Genomic DNA, 26,354 nt, shown 5'->3' on the forward strand with positions numbered 1-26,354 from the left:
ATCTGCCTATTACCATAATTTCTCTCATAACAGCTGTCTATTAATAATGCCTGTCCCATTTATAGCATTTCCTACAGGTGTGGTCAAAAACATAATTGCACTCTCTCTGGTAATAGCTCCTCTGCCATAGTGGCAGACTCTACTAGATTAGTGAAAGCAAAATTCAATTAGTAGATGGCCCATTTGAAAGAGCAGACATATCAATTTAATACCAAGTAGTTTTTTACATCAAACGCACAGTGACTGCAACTATAGCAAAGCTACTTTAGTGACAGAACCATGTTAAAAGTGATCAGTGACTCAGAAAATGACTGTAGAAGAAAATAAATAATCCTGCTGACATTACGCTTCAAATTATGCTGAAATTGGAGGAGCCCTGGAAGTTAAGAAATGGCAGCAGAGGAGAATGCTCAAGAATTGAGCATCAATCAAAAGTTAGACTGATCAGTAGATTAAACACAAAAACTTTGGTTATGTGAAAGAGTTAGCAGCTTTCTCTCTGGCAGGAGAACTGATGTTTCCTCAAGCTCTGTTATCACATTGTGTGCCAAATCACCAACTCCAGGAATCACTTTGTTTCATGTTCTTTGAACTTTCTGTAGACCATAACTGTGCTTTTTGTAAGAAAGTAAAAAAAATTGCATTGTTCCACATTGTTTGCTAACTTTTCAAGGCAAAAGCCAGTCTGGTTGAGCACTTATTTAGCTTATATTGCAAGTGCTTCAGACATGAAAAAAGGGGAAAAAAAAAGCTTTGAAGGCTGTGGAAAGTACTGTACAGTATGGCCTTCATGGTCCATTTTCGGCAGTTTTGACAGCTGTGATTAGAGAACAGTGTCATGTGCGCCAGTTTTCTTTTTTCCCCTGACATTATCACATATCACAAAATGAAAAGGGCAAATCCCACATGCCTGAGTCATAATTGAGGCTAATTGGTGAGACCTGGAATGACTTGCAAGACTGCTGGACTGAAAATTAGCTTAGTAGCAGATCCACAGTTGTTGAAAAGCAGCGCCGTCGCTTATATTGCTTAACAGAGTAAATAATTTTTTAATATTAATAATAAGTAGGCATTCTCCAAAGTGTCAATAGCCTCATTCTAAAGGGAAAACAATACCCTTTCTGAAGGGAAAACATAGCTCCAGCCTTCGACGGAACAGACACCTGGATTTTAGTTTGCTGGAACTGAACAGAGAAACAACTTTTGAAGGCTGGGTTTGTGATGCCCTAGATACAGTAACATAAAGAGAATATGGGATGAACTACAATACATACTGTATCTACAACAGATGCTGCAGTGTTATTTGTAATGAATGGAGCACAAAGGGGGCTTCTGTTTGGAGCAGGGAGTTGGGTGGCACAAACAAGGCTTCAACTGGACCTTTTCAAGGAAAAGCACCATCAGCCTCCATCATGTTATGCACGACTCTCTTGTCTTTAGTGCTCTATGGATGGAAGTGAAAAAACTACACCATTAAAAAAAGGTACCGAAACGACAAGAGATTAGCTTTTTGCAACTCTGAAAACCTACGTAAAGTCTCTTTACCATGTAGTGATTCATAGCCGTTTCAGGGACGCCAAATAAATGTTAGTGGCTCTCTGAAGGCACCAGTTCTGTAGGGTTTGGGCATTTACTGAGACAATTATTAATTGTAGCAGTAAATCACAAAGTTGATTCTTTTGATGGCTTTAGAGTCCAACCATGCGACATAATTCAAACAACGCACACACACAGGTACTAATACACGAGGATACATTTATTAATACATAGAATATGCATATAAACCTAACAGATCTTATCGAGAGGGTTATCAGAATACAAAAGATATATTCGGTCAGTTACAAAGAGTTACACATCAAGAGGACATACGTTCAGTATATCATTCATTAAGACCGTTTCGTAAAGTGAACTTGGTTACAACTTCTACATTAGATACTCAAACAAGTACATAACTCTTAGGAATTAAATTGATATCAACTGGTTGGGATAACAATTGAATTCTCGAGCTGTAATGCATTGAAGTTGAATACTCATCCAATCTTTGGGGATTCAGATCTCCTGCGGGCACAAAGAAACAGTTGCAGGCTGTTGCTGTCCAATCCGCGCTCTCTGGCTCGGTGCCAGGCTGTGATGTGCGGCTTGCGACGGTGCGCTGCTGATGCTCACTGTTGGCTTTAACTAGCAAAGTTTGTGCACAGGAGAAAAGATGACTGTGGGTCCCAGCAAGTCAGGAAGAGGACCAGTTCGTTATGATGAAGAGCTAGTTCTGAATAGTGATTCAGCTGTCCACAGTTCCGACCTGTTCACGAGGCCTGCTGCTGGTTACTCTCTGGCAACCTCCACTCTAGACTCTTAGAACAAAGGAAAGTTCTGGCACTCGGACACACTGGCCGTTCCGTGGTTGTCCGGGCTGAGTCTCAGGATGGTCAGGAGGCGCGCTGCGAGAATGTCCTGCCCTTGGGAGCCTTCTGCTCCTGGGCCGTCCTGCCCTGGAATTCTCACAGAATCTTGTTGAATCTGAATCTGAATCTGAATCTTGTCTGAATCACTCAGGCTCTCTGTGTTGCCTGTTTTTACCTGGAGGAACTTCAGCTCATTGATTGGCTGAAAGTTCCATGGGCATCAGAGTCCCACGTGGGTTACTCGGCCCTACCAGTCCCTGATTGGTTGATCAAGGTGAGATATGAGTCACTTAGTCCTGACACTTAGGAATGCAATCCAGATGTCCAACTCGCACTCCCTAGACAGATAGGCACCAATGGATGACCATTGATCATGATAGCCAGGCTTAGCTAAGTGCATCCCCCTTTGGGAGCTGTCCTTGGACCTTAAATCACCTTGCATGAATGGTTTCTCTGTGGCTGCACCACAGAGATGAACAGAGAAATGAGGCCTCATTTGGGAAGCTCAGAAACACTTAATTCTGCCTTATTATTAAGCCTCGCCGCTACATATCCCCCCTTTTTGAAGGTCACGAGGTCCTGAGGCGTTGTTGCCTTCAAAACAAAACAGAGTTAAGTGATGTCCCTTGCCATTAGAACATTAATCTTAAATGTCTACATTACTCCTCGAGAATTCATACCGGAACCAGCATTGGATACAAACAGGATGAATAACATCTGGAGTATGTATAAACACGGTAGGAGACATTATCTAAGTCTAGGAATTACACATCAGGAAGTTCACTGTCAATATCTGATACCTCTGTGGTAGATATTTGGGGAGAAGTCACTTCCTTTCTTTTGACATGCTACCTTTGACTCATTCATGCTACCCAGAGTACATCTTGATGTGAGAGTACATCATTCAGAGTACACTGTCAGTCATGATCCAGCTACCCGGCAGCAGTGTTACAATAACACCAGTTCCTGTTCCCAGCCCCCCGATAAACCACAACACCTGTGTTGGGTATCTGCTAGGGTGGTTTGGAGGTTTGTTCCATTAAAGCAAACTAACTACCTGTACCTCTTCAGGGCTTACTGTTTCTTGGATTTCTATCCAATTCAATAGTGTGGCACCTGAAGGCATCCAAGACCTCAAGTTTGGTCTTATATCGTCTGGTTCCAGACCGTACAGTGTTAAGTTACCATGCTGTACTATGGCCTCCTCGGGAACTTACAGGAAAACTGTTTGATTAGGTAGCTGCATTGCGGTAGCTGTATCATGCCCGTCACAAGTCATAGTGTCAGTTAAATGTGGTGTGCTGACCAGCCATTTACTTCCCACCTGCTCTTCATGGGGTCCATTAACCTCCCTCTGCTCGTTAGTAGCTTTACACCCTCCATTGGTGAATCGTTTAGACACAGCCAATGGATAGCTCGGAACCGAATTCAATCTTGGATTGCTTTCTGGGTGAGCTATGAGCGATGGGGTTAATGTCACATACTCCTCTACTGAGAAGAGTGGAATCAAGTGGGTTGGGAATTGTGCCATGGCTAGACTGGCCACAGTGGCACTTAACTCCCTTAACAGGTCTTGTGTCAACATTCTGGCCTGTTGCACACAAGCATAAACCCACTGTATAACACCAACAATCATGTCCACTGGTTGGGGAATAAGATTTAACCCTGTTGCATAGGAAATTGCCTGTAGGGTATTCCCTAAGCTTTCCAACTTTTGCTGCTGTCGATACAGTCTGTCACTACCCTCTGGCCTCTCTGACACCTGCCTTCTTGGGGCAGTCAGGGTGAGAGTGCCAGTAGCACACAAACCTACCAGAAAAAGCAAACGTGCAACAGTGGCGGCAGCAATCAGTCCTCCCAAAAGTCTTTTCGGGTGGCTGATCCCAGTCATCTCCTTCTGAGTGACTGTTGCCTTTCTAAGCTGGTGCAGCGTGTTCATGGTGTCTTTCTCAGTATGCCATGTGGCATCTTGGGCACCAACATCCTGGAAATCTGGGGAGATCTGACGCAGCTGCTGATGCTGCTCCTCCTTTTCCAGGGCATTTGCTTTTTCGATTTGTTCATGCCTGTGCTCTAGGAACCCTGCAGGGGGCGGTGCAGCGGTGGAGCATGCCTGACCCTCGGCTGAGTGGTCATCTGGAGCACCTGAGTGATCTGGGATTGTTATCCTATTCTCACTGTTCAGGTCCACCCTGCACACTTCCTGATTGAGGAATCCCTCTATCGGCATGTTTACAATCTTTCGCTGGGGGTAGGTGTAGGACACCTGCTCGCTCCCCCCTTCCCTCGCTAGGGGTTCAGGGAGCTGCCCCAGCACTGGGATAGCTAGTTCACTGTCTTTGAACTCACTATCACTCACCAGGCCCATGTCAGTGCAGGCTGGGGTTCTGACACCCCTCTTTGCGATGTCCTGCACTGGCAGGCGGGTGGCTTGACCATCCAGCTCCAGTCTGGGTGAACCACTGTTGGTCAGACTCAGACTGACAGACTGAGCTGGTGGCTGTAAGAAAACCGTCTCGGCTTTCATTCCCTGTCCCTTCTGGGGGACTGGGTGTGTTGGCAACCCTGCCGTTGAGGCAGGAACAATCAGGTCAGTCTCACTCACTACCTGGTAGTTGTGAGAAATAATGTTACCTGACTGCAGGTTCCCTGGGTCAAAGCAGAGGGAATCGGCATCTGGGAACAGGTGTGTCCACAGCGCAGTAGTCTCAGCGTCCAGCTGGACCTCCTGTCTAACCTGTGAATGTTGCACCAGGGGCACCTGGCGGTGGCCCTGCGACAGCTGCTCAAGCAGATCCTCACTAATAGAGGACCTCTCAGGGCTAAGGGTGAGGGCTACATCACCAACCTGCTCTCCTGCCATCTGGATCCCTTCCACCACTGCAGGGTGGTGGTCCTGACCCCTCTTGGGTGCCAGGGTGTACAGGGAAAGCTCCTTTTCATCGCCAGGTGGGGAGATCTGCTCCTCTTTAGGGATGTAAAAGGTGTGTGCTTTACCTGGTGGATCAGGCGGCTGCTCGGAGCAGCGCTCCTGTGGCAGGGAGGCTGTTGGGACCTCAGCCGGGACAGGACTTCCCTGTATATCTGGTGAACAAGGAAATATTTTTATTTCTTGTCCAGAGGGAACAGAAGGAATCTCCGCATAGGCTTCTGTGTTCGGTGGGCTCTGTGTGAGCACAGTCTGCCTCTTGGCCCCCCTTTCCTTCTGTACAGAAGGCTTAGGAGCCTTGACCTGTTTCCACACCTTGCCTTTCTGGTGATCCACCAAAGGTTCCTCTCTGAGTCGCATGCCCTTTTCTTTTTCAACCCGTTTGAGCTTGCCGTGTGACATCAAACACCTTTCAACCTCAGTGTCAATCAGTGTCTCACTGTGTAAGACATCTCCCATGGCAGCCTTGAGGTAAAAGCTTCCTGCTTTTCCTCTGTGTTTTACTGCCTGCTCTGTGACTTCAGGGGTGGAGTCAGCACTCACTTGGGAGTGGCTGAATTCATCCAGGCAGGAACCCTTCCGCTCAATCAGATAGACTGAGGGAGGGAGAGGGGGCGGGTCTCCGCCTCCTCCAGTGGAGAGTATCAGCTCATTCACGCTTCCGGCAGCCTTGGGGAGCGGTTGTCCCTGTCCTAATAAAGCTTGTTCAAGCCTGGCCAGGCGGGCGGCTACTGAATCCTTTTGTTCAGCTTTTTCTAGCCCTTTCCCTCCCCCGGTGTTCTCATGGCACTTAGGACGCTGGGTGCGGTCCTGTGTGAGTGCTTTGGAACGGGGCTTAGCCAGCTCAGGAGCCTGTGCTCCTTCGAGCAGGGGGGAATTAACCCTGCTGGCTCTGACGGCGAACGCAGTCGCTTTAGCAACTTTTTGCTCAGAGCGACTTTGGACATCATACTCCCAGGCTTTCTGCACGAATCTCTTAATATCAGTCATTTTCATGGTCTGGGCATCTATATGCATTAAGATCATCTTTCTGACTGACGGGTGGAGATTCGCAATGAATAAACCCTTGAAATGTGTGTTCTCTTCGCAACCCTCATCATTTCGCCCTGCAAAATAAGTTCGTCTAAGTCTCTCGTAATATTCGCGAGGGGACTCTGCTCTCTCGTGCTTAATGTTAAGAGCGTCGGCTATCGCAGCAGTCGGGTCAATAAACGCACTGTATTCCTCGATAAGTGCTTGACATAGCTGCTCAAAATCATTACAGACTTCTTTCATCTGCCTAGCCATCCACTCATGTACAGCTCTGCTGGTAGTTTTCCTGACCAGAAACACTTTCTCCTGTTCTGTGGCGTTTGGCAGGTACTGCAGGTTATACCTGAGGTCTTGAATATAACTCTCGATATTATTCTCTGACACTGCGGGGTCAAATCTCTCTATGTCCTTCGCTAGCTCTCTCAGAGAATGGAGGTTTATTCTCCTAGCTTCTCCGCTGACGGAGATATGGAAGAGATCGTGGTCAGACCTGTCGCTGCTAGAGAGAGTGCTTAATAGCGACTCGAACTCAGACCTTTTAGCAACCATCGTTAAACTTAAAGAGTATTACTTTTAAGTACGAAATCACAGTTTTACCACAGAAAACCACAAGATCAAGTGTGCAATCAACCCGGTAGATCGCAAAAGATCACAAAACAATCAAGCACTGCTTAAAGAGCAAGGGGAACTTTTTTTCCTTTCGGCTTTCAGCACACTGTATTGTCGTGTATGAAACCCGCGGCGTTTTATATTGAATTATTCCGCTTGGTTGACTCATTTCAGTCTTGCCACGCCCGTGCCAGGGACGCCAAATAATGTAGTGATTCATAGCCGTTTCAGGGACGCCAAATAAATGTTAGTGGCTCTCTGAAGGCACCAGTTCTGTAGGGTTTGGGCATTTACTGAGACAATTATTAATTGTAGCAGTAAATCACAAAGTTGATTCTTTTGATGGCTTTAGAGTCCAACCATGCGACATAATTCAAACAACGCACACACACAGGTACTAATACACGAGGATACATTTATTAATACATAGAATATGCATATAAACCTAACAGATCTTATCGAGAGGGTTATCAGAATACAAAAGATATATTCGGTCAGTTACAAAGAGTTACACATCAAGAGGACATACGTTCAGTATATCATTCATTAAGACCGTTTCGTAAAGTGAACTTGGTTACAACTTCTACATTAGATACTCAAACAAGTACATAACTCTTAGGAATTAAATTGATATCAACTGGTTGGGATAACAATTGAATTCTCGAGCTGTAATGCATTGAAGTTGAATACTCATCCAATCTTTGGGGATTCAGATCTCCTGCGGGCACAAAGAAACAGTTGCAGGCTGTTGCTGTCCAATCCGCGCTCTCTGGCTCGGTGCCAGGCTGTGATGTGCGGCTTGCGACGGTGCGCTGCTGATGCTCACTGTTGGCTTTAACTAGCAAAGTTTGTGCACAGGAGAAAAGATGACTGTGGGTCCCAGCAAGTCAGGAAGAGGACCAGTTCGTTATGATGAAGAGCTAGTTCTGAATAGTGATTCAGCTGTCCACAGTTCCGACCTGTTCACGAGGCCTGCTGCTGGTTACTCTCTGGCAACCTCCACTCTAGACTCTTAGAACAAAGGAAAGTTCTGGCACTCGGACACACTGGCCGTTCCGTGGTTGTCCGGGCTGAGTCTCAGGATGGTCAGGAGGCGCGCTGCGAGAATGTCCTGCCCTTGGGAGCCTTCTGCTCCTGGGCCGTCCTGCCCTGGAATTCTCACAGAATCTTGTTGAATCTGAATCTGAATCTGAATCTTGTCTGAATCACTCAGGCTCTCTGTGTTGCCTGTTTTTACCTGGAGGAACTTCAGCTCATTGATTGGCTGAAAGTTCCATGGGCATCAGAGTCCCACGTGGGTTACTCGGCCCTACCAGTCCCTGATTGGTTGATCAAGGTGAGATATGAGTCACTTAGTCCTGACACTTAGGAATGCAATCCAGATGTCCAACTCGCACTCCCTAGACAGATAGGCACCAATGGATGACCATTGATCATGATAGCCAGGCTTAGCTAAGTGCATCCCCCTTTGGGAGCTGTCCTTGGACCTTAAATCACCTTGCATGAATGGTTTCTCTGTGGCTGCACCACAGAGATGAACAGAGAAATGAGGCCTCATTTGGGAAGCTCAGAAACACTTAATTCTGCCTTATTATTAAGCCTCGCCGCTACAACCATGTGTACCAGCTAAAGCATTCCATTGTGCTTATTCACCACTCTAGATATTCTTGCAGTGTCTCAAAGCTTGAAGAAGAAAGATTGTGAGCAATTAAGAAACTGCTTGAGTTTTTTTCAAATTAATTTTGTATTTTCTTCCAGTTTCCAGATTTCTTGTGTTTTAATTGTATTTGTTTGTGTTTCATATTATTTTTCACCAGTTCTGCAACTTTTTTGCCTATGTCTGTGTAAAGTATACTTAACTTCAGTCCCTAAAATGCTTAGAGATACCAATGGAATTCCAGTGTGAATGTAGCCGGAAAAAACAGAATAAAGTCTGTTCTTGTGATAATATATTCCTCTCAGTGTAAAGTGCATTACTGTATGTTGTAATTTACATTTTGCTGGTCAAGGGGTCTTTGGTTTTGATTACATTAAAAAAATGAGTTAAGCAAGGCAAAAAAAAGGGGGGCAAAAGGTTTCCTCCCATTTGTATCTCTTCTTGTGTAAAATAGTATCTTATGCTATGTGATTGATTAATTAGTATTGAATTAAGAGCCCTATTTGCTATTGCAAAAGGCTTTTGAAATATTGCAGATCTGTGTAGTGTAAATGTAGGAACATGAACTACATAGTATATATGTACTTGTGCTGTACACACGTGCATATCCTAACTGTGCTTCTGTCATGACTTCTAGGATCACCAGACAATTCTCAGAGCATGGGCTGTGAAGGACTTTGCCCCCAACTGTCCCCTCTACGTCCAGATCTTGAAACCAGAGAACAAGTTTCATGTCAAGTTCGCAGGTAACACTGTACGTCTGTGGCTTTGAAGATGTTTATGGTCCCAACTACTGCACAGGTTCGTATTAAGAATGGAGCTCAATGGGGCTCCAGGGTTATGCACAGTGAGTTAAGGGCACAGAGCTTGAACTGGTAACCACCCAGAGCTAGTTAACTTGAAATAGATTCTGCATGCCCCCTTCTCATTTTTCCTACTCATTGGGGGTTTTGGCAGTTTGGCAGTCATTTGGAGATGAGGAACGGAGACAAAATCTGAGAGGTTCTGACTCTCTCAGAAAAACAGATACAAGATGGAGCTTTTATTAAATTTTACAATATTAATCTGAGTTTACAGAAGAGAAATCTCCAATTACTCAACTACTCAACATTCCCAGGACAGGAGATTGCAAATGGTGGGGTTATGAGGAAACTGAAATGAAAAAATCATTTGTTTGCAAACACCACACATACACATACTTTTAGAGGAATTTAGGGAAGCAAGGAGTCATAGTGCAGATCTGTGAAGGTTTGAAATGAGGTTTAGTTTGTGATGAAGAGGGCATTTCTGGAGGACACTTTAAGAAGACACACACAAGGTATATTCTTTATGTCCTCAATTCCAGCAGTGTGAAAACTACAAAGAATTTTATAGTCTAAGTCCAAGTCATGTTAACCCTAGGTTATTACCATGAATGGGTGTTCATGAGTGACCATTGCCAATTTGTTAGAATCGTAGAAAATACTTCCACTTCTGGCAAAGTGGTTATTCCTGATAATGTTATCTCAGGCTTTCAGTTATTTCTGAGATGTCACATACTGTACAACAAGTGTGTGTTTAGTATGCATTCAAGTCAGGTGAGAGGAATGACCCCAGGTCAGAGTTAGAGTTGTACAGGAGTTAAGAAAAAAATATTATTTCACATAGCTAGACAGCTGCTATTCCACCCTGCAACTCACACCTGGTAACCCAATGAAGCAGGTGTGAGCCTGGCCAGTACCTGGATGGGAGACATCCTGGGAAATCTAAGGTTGCTGCAGGAACAGCCTAGTGGTAATAACCTAGTGTTAGGTTGGTAGGTGTTATTTTTAGTGGTAGGGAATATTGTAGTGAGCAATGGGTCCTAATGCCCCAATATACTGATGGGAGCTCTATACTGTAAAAAAGCACCTTCCTTCAGATGAGATGTTAAACCAAGCTCTTGACTCTTCATGGTCATTAAAAATCCCAGGGCATTTCTCGAAAAGAGTAGGAGTTTTAACCAAGGTGTCCTGGCCAAATTTCTCCTGGTCTTTACCTGGCCTAATAATAATCCTCATCTATGAATTGCCTTCATTACTCTATTCTCCTTCTCACTAATAGCAGATGTGTGGTAGTGTACTGGTGCACTTGGCTGCCGTTGCATCATCCAGGTAGATGCTGCACATTGGTGGTAGTGGGGTGCAGTCTCCATTACCTGTATAGCTCTTTGAGTGGAGTATCCAGAAAAGGGCTTCATAAGCGTAAGGATTATTATGTAACTTTTCTCATGATGTTACTCAAGATCCCAAAACTTTCAAAAATGTGTTTTTTGAAAGTTTTGACAACCACGTTTTGCACTTTCAAGTGCAGGCATTTTGAATCTTTTTTGAAGATTACGCATCTGCAGGATTAGGCTAAATGATTGTCTCCAGACTGGAAAATACAGTGCTCTTCATATGCCACTTGATTTTATTAGAATAAATGAGTGAAAATCACCAAGATGAAATTGTGACTTCCTGAGTTTATCATATTGTTCTATGAGTTCATTAGCTGCTCGTAAGGTAAATGGAAGAACTTGCATTTCAGCACGACGGCCTTCATTTTAAGAAAAGAACCTGGAAAGGAAATTTTTCAAGGCGGGTTTTGCCTTGTACTGCTTTAACACAGCATCAAACAACAAAGAGCTGCAAATGACTTTATCTGCACAGTCTGGCATCTGGTCTTGAGATTCAACTGCTTTAATTGGCACCTGGTTGCTGTGATATCATGACAGCCTCCCAAAGTCTCACAAACCATATAAGCACACACACAGAGGAAATTCCTCTAAGCTCAGACAGCTGTGACGATCACTTTCAATAAGTCATCTCCTTCACGCAGATTACTGGAGATGCGTCACGTCATCTTTTATATATGCAGCATCTAGCTTCTGCATCTCTCTGATTCTCAAGCTTTTTGTGTAGCTTTTCACTGTGCAAACAGTGGCACATGTTTCGGTTGCAAGACTTCCAGGGTTCATCAAGGGGATGATCCAGTAGAACCCTCTACCTAGATAACAAGGGGTGCTTTTCAAACTGAAGAATGCAGGTGCGATCGGTTCTGCAGTTTGCTGAGTCGCTGAGGGTGGACTGTGGCAGCCCTGAATCAATCATGTGTCAGAGAGACTGTGCAAGCTGTGGGACACTACAGGATCCCGGCGCTCCATGCAGTAATGATCTTCCATTGGCCTGTCACCCAGCAACCCTGATCTCGTCTTTTACAGCTCCCTGACATTTCACCCTCAAGGAAAAATTCAAAATGGATCTACAAAAAGCATAATTAACTTTATTTACCAGGAGAAGAATTAAATTGTTTAATGGATTCTCTTTTGCTTCTGCAGATTTTTTTGTGTTGCTTCATGTATGAAAGGCTGCAATTTTACAATGAAGTTCTGTGCACAAAGGGCTTTTGTTGCCTTTGCATCAAAGGGCTGTAATTAACTGTTGGTTGCACAAAGCCTTGTAGTGCACATATTATTCTGCACAAATCTCAGAAGTACACATTGACAATGTACTGTATCGAGCAGCTCTGCATTCCTAGCAATGCTTGTCTGTTGTTATTATATTACAGGCATTAGTTTTTTTCTGTGGGATAAATGGAGTAAGAAGATTCTGTTTCTACAGCTGGGGGGGAGGGAATTTTGCTGGCTTTTCCTTATCATAATAATGTTTCTTTATTAGCCCTATACAATTTCTTGCATTAGGAATTCATCTTTTTGCATACCCCAGCTTTTCTCCATGGAGACACAGACAGGGAGAGAAGCTTGGGGTCAGAGCACAGGGTCAGCCATTGTATGGCACCCCTGGAGCAGTTAGGGTTAAGGGCCTTGCTCAGGGGCCCAACAGAGTAGGATTCCTCTGCCAGCCACGGGATTTGCACCAGCAACCTTCTAGTCACAGGCACAGATCCTTAGCCACAGAGCCACCGCTCCACCCTCTGCATCATGATTGTTAGGCCTAAATAAAATGATTATCAAGGACACTCATCACAAATGCATTTGCCTTAGCTTTTGCTAAGTGTCAAATGTGGAATTGCTTGATTATGGAGATCATGTTGGAGGTTTACTTTAAGCATGCCTAATTAGACATGAAGTGTTAATGAGGAAACACTGGATTGGAAAAACCCATTAGATGCCTGGCATCAAAGAAATAGTTTTTTTTTTCATCTCTTACACTACTTATTATTTTGAATCTCCTAAGTTTTCCTGTGTTGCCATTTCAAACATACAAAATATTAAAGCGAGATTTGTAGTTGTCTAGAGCAAACTGCTGCTTCTAGAGCACAGTTTGGTTCCTGTACTGCAAAGATGTCACACTCACTGGCACAGATCTGGACTGAGTTATGAATGCAACTGTGGACAGGATCCCCAGTCTGTAGCTAGATGAGTTTGTGATTGGCTACACCATTGTCAGCTGCTGTGGTTCACTGGGTGCCTGTAAGCTTGCAGTGTGATCAGCATGAGCTGGATCAATCAGTCCTAATTAGTTGTTTCTGTGGGATTTGCAATGAGACAAGTAGCATATGGCCTGAACATGAGTGAATGTATGCATGGAGTCTGCAGGAGTTGATCAACTATTCCAAAACCGTGATGGTAGGTGTGTGGGGGGAGGGATAGATTCATCACTGATTCCAAATTTTTATTTATATTTCTTTTTAAAGGCACAAAGCAAATGGACTGCTGCTCCATTTAAGCAACGAACAGCCAAATTCCTTCTTTTTTAGCATTAAGAGGGGTATACATATAATTTCATATATTCAGTATATTTTACGGAAAAGGAAAAGCGGATAACCACTCCCAATAACGTCAGTTGCATATCTTTTAAGGTGTAGGAAGCAGAGGATGAATATAATCTGAGTGAAGTAAAAATAAGATTCCATGCCCACTGAAATTCTTTTATTTCATTTGTTAAAGAACAGACATGTTTTTCAAGGGTCAAGTTTGTGTCAGTAAGCGAAGTGTAAACATATGATGGTGCTTTTCTGTTCTTCCCATTAAGTAATATCTAATAGTCCATACTACAGTATATCTATTACTCTAGTAATATGTATAGTAATTGTGTATACTGTATATGTTTCTGACACCCCCATAGTAACTAACCTTCTTTTTGTGGAATATACGCTATGTAAGGTTTTGAATTGTATTAATTGTGTTTTACTATTACAAGAAATAGTAAAAATGCTGCATGAAACTGTTTTCCACCTATCTGTTTCAACTGGCTGATTGAAATCACTGTTCTAGTCATCCTTAGGGGCACCAGTCTCCTCATCTGCTCTAGCAAATAATTGATATATTTTGGATGAAGAATTGGGCAGCACAGTGGCAAAATAGTTATCATTGTAGCCCAAAACCACTGGGTTTAATTCCTGGGGTGCCATCTTTCTCTTGTTTCCTCCCACAGTCCAAAGACATGCTGGTAGATTAATTCTGTCTTCTGTAAATTGGCCCTGGTATGTGTGCATGTGTGGTTGCCACTGTGAGTGCTCTGCAATGGACTGGTGAGTGTAAAACGTCTTACACCAGTTGCTCGCCACAAAAGGCTCTGGCACTCCCATGACCCTGTATTGGATAAAGTGGTTCGAAAATGGATGGTTGGATGAATGTGGAACTTTTAATTGTCCCTCCACTCATTACGAATGTCTTCAATCCTAGATTGCTCTTTGTGTGACAGCCATCACAAGGATTAGCTGCTGTGCTTTGCTGTCTCTTTACCTTGTGTTCAGGCTTCTTCAAGAGTCCTGTCAGAATCTCTTTTATCCAGAGTTGAGTTGTTAGCGTCATAAATTACAACCCAAGCAGAAATAAAAGAATCATTGAATACATGAGCTCCATGGGATACTAAACAATTAGGAGGTGAAAGAAGCTCCAGAAGCAGAATGGAATTTATTCAGTATTCTTGATTAAAAACTAGCGGCTATCATGAAATACAAAAGTTTAAATACAGAATTAGCAGATGAACACTGCCCATTTAGATGAGTAATAGAAGACACCTCCTGCAGTGTCAGATGTGTCTCTTTAACTGAAGTAATCAAGGCTTGTGATTTACTGTATGTATTCCTAATCATTGTACAGCCATTATTTACTCATGAAAGACTGACCTGCACACTTAAGCACAACAAAGCATTACAAGTGCAAAGCCAACACCAAAAAAAGAGATCATTTTTCATTCTTTAATATCCTGTTTCAAATCCATTTGCAGAATTCATAATTAGTTTCCTCTCTTTTTGCAGTCGGCAAGACTACAATGACCCCAAAGCTTTCAAAAGTGGCAAATTCATTAAAAGAGATGGATGAGGCGAGTAGGAGGAAGTAACTGGCAGACCCCTGCAGAGCCGGTTTCACATGACGTAGTTTTATATGCACTGACAATACTGACAGACATGTGCTCATCAGCCCTACACACCCTGCATGGAGTCCAGAATAATAAGCAAACCTTTTCAAACTTGCTTAAAAAAACCATAAGGCAATTTCCCTAGATCACTCCTCAGGAGGAGTAGGACACTGTAAATAGCTTTTCCTTTTTAATAAGCTTAGGAAGGGCTCCAGCTTAGACTGAGTGAAGGATAGCTTGTAAAATATAGTGAGCATCTGCTTCCTATTAATTAGGTGAGTTCTGTCCAATTAATTGTAATGGAGAAGGCAGTAACTACCAAAGCTGGTTAACATGTTGCCTGTATTTGATATGAGCTGTCAGAAACACACATGATTGTCTTCGTCAGAACACATAGTGCCTATTTGTTATACGCAAAACTAATATCACAACCAGTGTTTAAACTTTGAAGCTTGGGAACCCACCCTTCCACCCTACCTTCTCTCGTGCAGCTGTCTCCCCGGTTTATTCCTAATAATTGAGGGGGGCTGTGACAGTACTGATCTTTGGCCAGCGCTGTCATTTCCTCAGCCAGGTGATTTAACATGAAAGTATTAAGTATGCTATACCTTTATATTGATCAACTTGTCTTGTCTTTATTAGAATTTGACTTATCTACTGAAATATTACTGGGTTAAATAAATGGCAATTTGACTGTGTTAGTGTTGTAAGGCAGCAAACATTGAATGGCACCATGGACCTCTTTGTTTTTCACACCATGATTTATTAATGTACTGTTAAACTGATTAAGTGAGTATCAAAGCAAAGTTGTTGGCTGTCTTTGTGCAAACAAACCAAAATGAATGTGTGAAAAGTGTGCTTCTGACTTAGAATGAGTATGCAGAAAACCTCATTTATATTGCTTACCAGGTACATTTTGAAAGTATCAATCCCAAAATTGTTCTCAGCATTGAATTTCCTTTTTCCTTTTTACTAGATGAAAGTGACTTTGTTCCAGGGCTTTATGAGACAGCCTATGTACAGGACTCTTTAATTTGAAAACCACAGTGAGTCCCAACGACATGATCACAAAGACTTTCTACCCTTTTCTCACAAGTAGCCTTTGTATAATTGCAAGGTGCCCTGTATCCAAACTATCTTCTTGAATAACCTTTGGACTCCTCCAAGTTTATTTTATGTGCGTGTTGGCATACATGTTTTTTTTGCTATTTTTAAGAGATTGATTTGCTCCCACAGAACTGATGGTTGTTGTCATACTTCTTATCATTACTGGTTTATTAGGAAACCCCAGACACAAGCCTTGTGTCACTCACGAGGTTTCTCAGTCGTAAACGGAGATGTATATTTGTTCCCGCAATTTCCATTTCATCACATTAATGTTAATTAGACTGCCAGGGGCGACAGTTCTAAGTACTTAATTTGCACAACACTCACCCCCCCACATCTCCATGTCTAATTACAGCCCGGAGATTTGCAGCTTTTGAATATGTAGCAGCAAATAGAAGGAATCAAAACAAACAAACCCTGGAAGAAAACAGGATCCATCTCCTGAAGTGGGACAAACAGATTACACACTTTCTTTCTGCATGCTTCCCTCAGCCTCCCCTACCTCACATCCTCAAGATGCTTTCTCAGTCTCCAGGTGAATCCTCTTACACCTGAAGAACACTGAACTGGACGGTTTTAGTACAAAGGAATCTGTGGAGCCCAGCAGTCGGCTTGTCTTTGTTTCGTTTTTGTTTTAAATTTATTTGCCGCTTTGCCAGTTGTTTTTTTTTTCATCCTGCCAAGTTGAATTTAATTTTTCAATGGCTACATGTTGCATTTTGTGTTTTTATATGTTGCATTACAACCTTTGTAGAACCCTGGATTCCTTTCACATTGCGGCTTGGCTTCGTGACTTACTGATATTTGAAAGACTGAAATGGTTCAAGGGCGGGCATGGTGGCATATTGTTTTGCAATGCTCCCTCACAGTGTTGGGGCCCTGAGTTGCATTACAGACCTTGGGTGCTATGTTTGTAGAGTTTTTATTTCCTCCCTGTGTTTGTGTAAGTTTCCTCCAGGTGCTCCAGTTTCTACCCACAGTATAGACATTCTAGTACATTAGGTTTATTGACTTCTAGGAAAATTGGCCCTGGTGTGAGTGTGTGCATGTTTGTGTCTGTCTGCCCTGTGATGGTCTGGCATCCTTTCCAGGGTGTACCATGCCAAGCAGATAGAAAATAGATGTATGAAATGGCTCAAACATATTGCCAGAGGATGTATTTTGCAGCCCACAAGGCTGTGCTTTTGTTTTTTGTTTTTATTTCACTTAAAATAACTTTATATTCAATAGATTGTGTGATTGCTGTTGCCTTTCTTGGCTTGACCTCTTGAGCAAAAGCATTTGTGAAATACAGAATAATTCATTCACAGAATTGAATTAATGTAATAACAGTAGAAATTAAAGGTTTTGAGTCAAATTTATATGTAAGAATTTTTGTATCTCATGGCCACTAACATGCATCTTTTTAAATAATAGAGGACAAGAGTGCAGAGATCCCTGGGAATACGCAGAGATTGTCCAGGGGGTCACTTTAAAGAAACTTACACCTCATGTTTCATAGCACATTAAATCAACATGATTAGACAGTGAATCTGCTCTGATAATTTAAGATAATTATTTAGAATATGTTTCTTCAGCTTGTGTGTGAGAGTGAGAATCTTCATTAAGAGGGATTTCTTGAACAGGTATTCTCGTGCCAGACATTTTTGTGCCACACACCTACTATTACAAAAGTGTTTCCCAAGAAATTATGTGCTGTTTGCTCTGTCTCCGATTTTCAGAACTGCAGAGTTAAACATGGCTCCCTCACCTCGCTCTTTACCCTTAGATGATAGTGGAATGGGGCAGGGCAGTTTCCAGACAGACTGGCTCTGGTGTTACCCATGTCTACAGACACACCCAACCCCATGATTTTTACACATCACCTCCATACATAATGAAATACCTCTGCAGTTTTTGCACAGATCTATTATTTTTACTAATAGAAGCACTCAGAGGCTTCCTTTCAAATAGCTTGTTAATTGGATTTTTAAATTGGATGCATGGATTTTTTCTTCTCCACAAAAATCAGTGCCTTTTTCCTCACATAAATCCAATCCACACTGACTTTTCTACAAAAATGTGATTCTGAAGATATCAAATAACATTTATACACTGTATGAATAAAATATTAATTTGACTTCTGTTGAATGTTTGCTTCTTTTGGTAGCCTTCGTATATCAGACTCTCACATTCAATTATTCATGAGTTGAAGCTCTATGCATAAAAGTCTCTATGTCTTTCTACACACATTTAAATAATATGATTAGATTATCAGTATTGATGTATATTTATTTTAGTTTTACACTCTACACATCCTGATTGATGCATCTTCAGATTTTTGCTGACAATTCAAATAAAATAAGGGTTTCTCAAATGCTGATTTGAGTTCACTAAACAAAGTGGAAAAGGATATTGTATTTACACCTTAAAATACAATATACTGCAGATTGCTGGTTTGTTTCCTCTGCGCTCTTCATCCTGATCACAGAGGTTCAGTAGCTACTTATGGTGGAATTATTAGATAGCATTGTGAATTATTTAATGTTAAAATCCTTGGAGTATCAGTCTATGTATGCCTGCTGAACAAAAAGTGAGGAATTATGGAACAGGAAGATGTGGTAGTAAACAGTATGATTAAAAGTTGAAGTGGTACCCTGGGGAGATAATTTCAGTCATAATACTTACATGCCTGTTTCAGCCAGTTGTCTTTAATCTTGTGTCACATCTTGTGACGGACATCTAAATATGTTAAAGCATCTATGTGGAGGACAGTCCATTGCTCCTGAGGAAGATCTGTTAGGCACTTCTGCTCTGGCTGGCCTTGTCATGGAGCCAGGGCAGGTGTAGAACATCTGGACAGATGTGCAAGTTACAGCAGAAGAGATGCGTCACGCTCCATTGACACCTCTGAGCTCTGAAGCGTTTGATAGTAGCTGGCAAGGTGCAATGTATTTGAAGCTTGCCATGATGTATTTTAGTGTTAAAAAATCCTTTTGATTTTGTGAGGCAGAGGTTTGCAATATCAACATTGGATATAAAAAAATGCAAGGAAAATCATGCCTGATATGTAAGGCTTTTCTTATAGGGTAAACATTTAATCTTTTCACCGAGTTATATGATAATATGGACACCTGTAGTTTATTGCAGTTATATACCTGACTCTCAGAACCCAAGATTACAGCTTCCATGAAGCACAAGTAATTGTCTTGCTTGTGTAGCTGCCAACAGCTGATCCTCTATGCTTGCTGCTGCCAACAGAAGTCATCTAAACAAATGCAAATGTGCGATGCTCTGCTCTCCGAGTGTCGTTAAAAATGACTAACGAGATTTGTTTTACTGAGAACAGAGCTCGTTGTTCGGTTTGCTGTGTACTGTAATGAGCAAGCTGTAAAAATATGTTTATGAAACATCTCCCTGTTGAATAATTAAATTGTTATTCGATTTTAAAGACCTTCCTTTATCACTCTTCATTCCTTTCCCAGGAAATGATCTTTACAACCTTCCAGTTTGCTTGCAGTGCGTTAGTGCCAGCTCTACAGTACCTGAGTTGATTCCTATATATTTACCCAAATGGTTGGGACTGTGGTGCCAACATTGACAGTTACTGTACATGTCACATTAACTTAACCACTCAATTTAACACTGGTTACAGACTTTTCCAGTATTTTTCAGGAAACACAAGCAGAAAAACTTTAACAATGTCTTAAATATAATGCAACATTGTGCCTTTAGGGTAAAACTACAAGACATTTTCCAGTTTCAGAGTCATAACACTCAAGCAGCAATCTCAAAGACAGATTAATAAGATCTGAATGTAAAACACAGATGAACAGCTAGACATACAACTCAAGATGTACAAAAAAGACCCTCTAAAATCTTCTTGAAGCCACAGTGGATGAAAACCAGCCATATTTAAAATGATTAGCATTTTTTTGTAAAAAGACTCTGCCATCCCCACCTGGCAGCTGGCAGTGGATAAGCCAAAAGACATTTTCTCTGCCAGCTGCTTGCTTTGCTTCACCTCTGATTCTATCTCCTCTTGTTGTCCTTTCAGATCATGTCGTATGCGAGGAGGAATTCAAGTACGCTATGCTGGCTCTCAACTGCGTGTGCCCTGCGACCTCCACTCTCATCACACTCCTCATTCACACCTCCAGAGGACAGTATGTACATCCTGGGGAGTTGGACCTTCCTGCATACTTTTTTTCGTTAGGCATGTGTGATGTCCTTGCCTTTATCTAGGAGTCGTTAGAATTCAATATCATCACCAATGTTTATGCTTATGAATTTGAGTGGACAGTGGTGGACAGAGCAGTGGGTGCTGAGTGTTGTCTACCTAAGCAGAATTACAGATAACAGCCCTACTTCATGCTGCCTGTTTTCTAGACCTCCAAACTTTCACATAAGCCAGCACTAGATGGTGGGTATTTCCTGTTTCTTGTTTTATTTAGTGTGTACTGGCTTAGACAGACACATAGTTTTTTCCTGCTTTAGTGGAATTTGTTAAAGAGCCTAGAGCTGGCAAAACCTGCAATGTTATGCAACAGGAGGCTCATCTGCCTTCTTGACAATTATTTTAATTCCCTACTGAATTTGCAATGTGATGCATTTCCAACAGATAACGTATAAATACAATACATTGCATGCATTTGTTCTTTGGTTTATTTACACTGAGTTGAAATAGTGGAACAATAAATATTGAAGATGTTTGCACAGTAGTGTATTGTGATAAAAATGAGTAACATGGGTATAGAGTAGGGTGGCATGGTGGTGCAGTGTTTAGTGCTGCTGTCTCACAGCCCTGGGTTCAGATTCTGGGATGCTGTCTGTGTGGAGTTTGTAACTTTTCTCTGTGTATATGTCATTTTCCTTGACATTTTCCTACAGTACTGTAGGTTAATTGGCTTCTAGGAAAATTGACCCTGGGGTGAGTGTGAGGTGTGTCTGTGTGTGTGTCCTGTGATGGACCGGCATCACATTCGGGTTGTATCCTGTCATACATCCTTTGCTTGCCAGGATAGGCTCCAGCTCCCCCTGACCCTAAATTGAATGAAGAGGTTAGAAAATAGAAGAATGGATGTGTGTAGAGTGTGTTAGTGGAGTCATTTTTAAACCCTATTGCCTGTATGATATCAAGTAGTAATAAATGCTATTAGGATTCCCAGTATTCTCTTTTATGTCAGCTAAGCTCCTGCTCTGGCTGTGCTCCCCTCTTATTTTCAGAACAGCACCTCCAGAGGCTTTCCGGCAACGTGCAGGAGCTTTCCAGCCCCTCAGCAGGTAAGCCTCCTTCTCTCAAAGACAGACACAAGCTTATTTACACCTCAGTCTGCAGTCTTCCTCACTTTGGCACAGGCTCGGCCCCACAGAGAGAAAATCCGCCTGCTGACTAGAGGCCGTAGCAGGAGAGCTGGACTGTACACAGTGCAAGTCTGAAAACTCACGCTGAATTCAATTGCCACTATTTTTCACATGTCCTTGTTCAGCTCAGCGGTTTCCCTATATTCAGGTATGACTCAGGAACCCCAGGCTTCCTAGACTAGAGATCATGATTCAACTTTTTTTGATCGTGATCCCCTGATTGGTGGAAATAATATAAGCACAGCATGTATGGATTGCCCTAGAATATGGAATATGAGTAATACCACTTTCTGATTCTGTGCCTGGAATAAGATACAATCCTGGAGATAAAATGGCTAATCCCACCCACACATTATCTTAGTGCTCCACTGCCACATGTAATTGAAAGCACTATAGGTCTGCTAAATTAAATCCAGCAGCAAGTGGATTATAGTATTTTTTATAGTAACGTTACCTATATTCATATTTCCAATAACAAAAACGATTTAGTTACAAGTACTGAAAACTTTGTCCTTTGTTTAAGTTTGTAAAGTGCTGTCAGTAGAGAGGCTGGGGTTACATGTCGGGCATTTTGATTAGTGATAATTCTACCTCTTTGAATAATTTCCAAATATCGTTAGATTATCACATCCTGCCAAAACCCCCGACAACAAGATATCTAATATACTTTAGACAAGCTTGTCAGCGACAGTTGTCAGTTTGTGTTCTAGTGCCATTCTGCCTGCAGGTAATCTCTTATTAAATGCTGGAACATTTCTGTCACTGTGTAGCTCAACACTGTATGAATATCAAATGGCCCTTCAGTTGAAGTTGTTCAAAAGGGGTGTTCATATTATTTAGAGCTGCTGTTTTTTTGTGTTTGTGTTTTTTTGTGTAGGTTTTTCTGCTTGTATAGTGTGTTATACTGGCTGTAAGATACAGTAAATGTTGCCCAGAGCTCTGAAGCCCATAGTTCATACACCTTGGACTGTGAGACTCTGAAGCTGTCCTCTGCCTGATTCTGTCCATTTCAGTATAGAAAAGCAGAACTCACTTCATGTCCTGGAGCACTGACATGCCTCCGTTTTTCTTTCTTTCTGAGATCTTTATTATTTAGTTTGCTTAACTGCACCAACATGAGATTCACTTTTGACTTGGTCAGTTGGTATCCTGCAAGACTGGAAGGGAAAATTGTTGGCCAAGAAAAGTCTCTTCACAGGCTAGCTGGAATAATGTGTTAAAATGGAGACTCTTTACAAGAGCTCACATGTACAACTGAAATGACTCAAATTAAACCTTTAATGCAGTGGCATGTAAAAGCTGTTAAATTGACATTTATCATTTCTTCTTTCCAGCCCCTCACTCATGTTTTTGAACATCTTCTTCTAGGGTTGCCTATTATTCTCTGACAATGGTCTTATCACTGAAACATTAACTTTTTAATAATAAAGTGAAACACAAAACAAGTAAGAGCTGCTTTGTGCAGAGAATTCTTTGTCATTCTTGTTGGCATTTTTCATCTTTGCATCTGTAGTCTATTTGATGAGGTGTGCAGATGGTTCTTTGTATGTGGACCAAAGTTAATATCAGAAGTATTTGCACATGAGCTTCCTGTTAAGTGCTGATTATCTTTGTCACTAATGATTGGAGTTTCTGATGCCTTTTCAACTCTCTCCTGTGCTGCCGCCCACCTTTCCGCCATCCTAGAGAGGCTGGAGCCAGCTCAGCCGACCAATGGCATCGCACATACAGCCGCTGCTCAGCCAATGAAGTCTATCACATTCGCCTGGAGGAGAGCAAGTTCTTTGGGGAGTACCAGGGCAAGAGCTTCACCTTCGCCTCCTTCCATGCACACAAAAAGTGAGTTGCAGCCAAACTGATTTTGTTCTTTACCACACAGAGGGCTACACTGGCTTTATGAGATCAGAAATCAAATACACCTTGCGATGAACTCCCCGGCACAGTAGTCATATCTTGACCAATGAGTTTATATATCCATTAATGTGTTTGGTTAAAAGAGTACCATACACACCCTCCTAAGGGCAGTGAAGGACAAGAAATTATGACAATTGGAATGAAGCCATTTGCAATGTAAAACAAATGTTAACATTCAATATACCACTTAATCAGATTTAATTTAAGTTTCATCCAAGAAGAGTCTTGAGAAGGTACCATAAAAGCTGTGTTAAAAATAATTGCATTTCCAAAAAGATTTTGCTTCAAACCCTTGTCAGAAAAGCCACTGTTCCTAGTGAGGGATGCCAGTACATCTCAGAAGATATGTGACATGTTGTGATCACACATCACAAGACACAGGGCTTGCAGATTGTGCCATTTGCACTCGAGACTAATCAAATTACACTGAAGCCTTGGGATGATGTCTGTTTTTAGATTACTTAAAAGGCAGCACACCACTGCAGTCTAAATCAAACAAAAGCTACAACAAATTAGCTTCCGTCATGAAGAACATTAAATTGAAAGAGGAAATTATTCATCTGTGGTTCCCAAATTTACATGGTACATTGATGAATCTATTTGAACCCAACCCTACAATGAAAGAAAGGTTTCCTATTTGTTTTTAGAACAGGCTATTTATGAGTATATTTTGCACACACCTATGTATTTATTTTTATGTATTTATTTGATATTTATTTTGTATTACTGTACGTATTTAAATTTTTCGTCTATTCTGAGATGTTTTTTTTTGCTTGTCTTGGGCTGGAATGCTGTAACGTATCAATTTCCCTCCGGGATCAATAAAGTCATATCTATCTACAGTATCTAGGCTGTGTTAAATGTGAAACTGCGATTTCCTTTTCCTTTCAGGTATGGGGTGTGTCTGATTGGAGTACGGCGAATGGACAACTCCAACATCCTCCTCAATCCAGGGCCCTGCCACATCATGAGCGCCTCCGACACCTGTTTCTACATCAACATCTCCAAGGAGGAGAACTCTGCCTTCATCTTAAGCCAGCAGGAGGCGCTGCGAGGGGGGCATGCAGTACCCCAGACCATCTACCACGGCCTCACACGACTGCCCGTTCACAGCATCATTGCCAGCATGGGTGAGCAAAGCTGCATTAGGCTCATAAGGAAGGTTTGACAAGATCTGTAGCCAATTAAGCCAAGCATCATAAGTACGATACAATAATATATATTGTCTGATTTCTCTAAAATTTGCTTTGCATTCAGACAGCTATATTTCATATACAAAGAGACTTACATAAAACATGCAAACTGTACAAATAAATATTACATTTAAAATTAATCTAAACATTAACTAAAAGGCATCAATCCATATATAGTCATTACACACCACTCCTATAGGAATCCCCATACAGTATATTACCAGAACCTGTATGTTTACTGCCTCCACAATAACCTAATAACCGAAGCCCTTATAATTGCACAATACCCCTTTATTTTTGCACATAACCACTAAATTAATTTCCTCATAAACCAGTACACATTTATTGTGAACTCATTAATTTATTAGTTTGATTAAAATTATTAAAGAGAAAACTGGGCAGCCTTGTGAAAATATGTCAGAAGGTCATTGGTACTGATCTTCCTGCCCTCTCCACCATCTATCATTCACATGTTTTGTGATGATCTTTCACACATCTCCAGTGACTCTCATCAGAATGCAGATACCAACTTCCCAACTACAAAACCAATAGGTTTAAGTTCTCATTAATACCTGTAGCCATATCATTACTAAGGACTTGATTTTCCATGCAAATGTCTATGTATGTTGTGGGTTTTTTTTTCTGTTCGTCTGTACATCAATACTGCTGCTGTAAAACAAATTGCCTCCTAGGGGATAATAAAGACTCTCTCTAAAGAGTATATGAATACAGTATATTTCTCCATGTTAAGCACTGCCATAAGTTTAGCAGATTTGTGCAAAACTGTTAAATCAAAGACACCTTTTTGGTGTCCTTCTTTGTGCCTTTCTTTTGTAGGGAGATTGGGTTACATACCATCAAAAAAGGAAGCATGTGCTGTCATGCAGTGAGTGCCTCTGGAGACCACCGTCAGCATACATTTTGAATTTTCTTTGGTTCAGTAAAATGTAATGACAGCACATCACTCATGTTTTGGACTTTTTAGAATCTGTTTGCAGTCTAAATGCTGAAGGCACAACGTGTACGATGAGGAATAAAGATAATCTGGAATCTATAACTGGGCTGTTTGAAAGTATCGCACATGGAGAACTGTACAGTAGGTTGAAGCACCAGCATCAGTGTCCCCCGGGGTTTTCTCTTATGTGAGGCTCAGAATTTTTCTAACAGCCCCCAAGAGAAAGCAGCTCAGCATCACTGTCAGTCCATCACTCTTGTGAGCACTTCATCAAAACAAAAGACTGTCAGCTGAATCACATGGTGATTGGCAATGCCCCCGGGAGCAGGCTGACAGTGCAGAATTCATTGGACTTTGCTTTATTAGAATACAGGACTGTAGAGTTGAAATTAGATGAAATACCATAAAGAGCAGTGATTGAACCCTAAGCTTAATCAAAGGCACAGCCCCTTATCTGTGCTCTTAATGAAGAAGATGAGAAGAAGTGCAGATTTTGCAAATAGGATGCAATCTGTCCAATCCATCTTTATTGCTTTACTTGCCAAACTCATGCTAAAAATAATTAAGTTCTGAGTATGGCTGCTTTCTTGATTAAGAGCAATTTAGTGCTAGAAGTTCATTCTGCTTTTACATCTGTATTATATAGCATGTAATATGTTATCACATCTTACAGTACAGTATCTTACAGTAGAAAGGTCACTGCTGTTGTCAAGGATAAAAGCTGTATGTTGAAATACCTGCTCCAGATGTATCAAATTGTTTAGTCAGAGCAGCCATATTCTTCTGTGTCTTTTGTGAACTGGTGTGACCTCAGAATATGATATGTAGTGCAGAGAGGAAGGTGAATGCGTGGTCAATTATGGTACATTCACATTAAGGCATCACAA

General features: G+C 41.7%; 1 protein-coding gene across 1 annotated transcript in view; it reads left to right on the forward strand.

The window, feature by feature from the left end:
* The window catches only part of kcnt2b (potassium sodium-activated channel subfamily T member 2b), a 209,234-nt gene that overhangs the window by 160,063 nt on the left and 22,817 nt on the right, over positions 1 to 26,354 (forward strand). Inside the window, exons 14-18 of the mRNA XM_088603769.1 lie at positions 9,267 to 9,375; positions 20,099 to 20,207; positions 21,268 to 21,324; positions 23,092 to 23,244; positions 24,211 to 24,449. Coding sequence (XP_088459895.1) covers positions 9,267 to 9,375; positions 20,099 to 20,207; positions 21,268 to 21,324; positions 23,092 to 23,244; positions 24,211 to 24,449 — 667 coding nt within the window. The remainder of the gene's footprint in view (positions 1 to 9,266; positions 9,376 to 20,098; positions 20,208 to 21,267; positions 21,325 to 23,091; positions 23,245 to 24,210; positions 24,450 to 26,354) is intronic.

The sequence above is a fragment of the Lepisosteus platostomus genome, chromosome 13 (assembly GCF_059453375.1).
Source record: "Lepisosteus platostomus isolate fLepPlt1 chromosome 13, fLepPlt1.hap1, whole genome shotgun sequence".
Classification (NCBI taxonomy): Eukaryota; Metazoa; Chordata; class Actinopteri; order Semionotiformes; family Lepisosteidae; genus Lepisosteus; species Lepisosteus platostomus.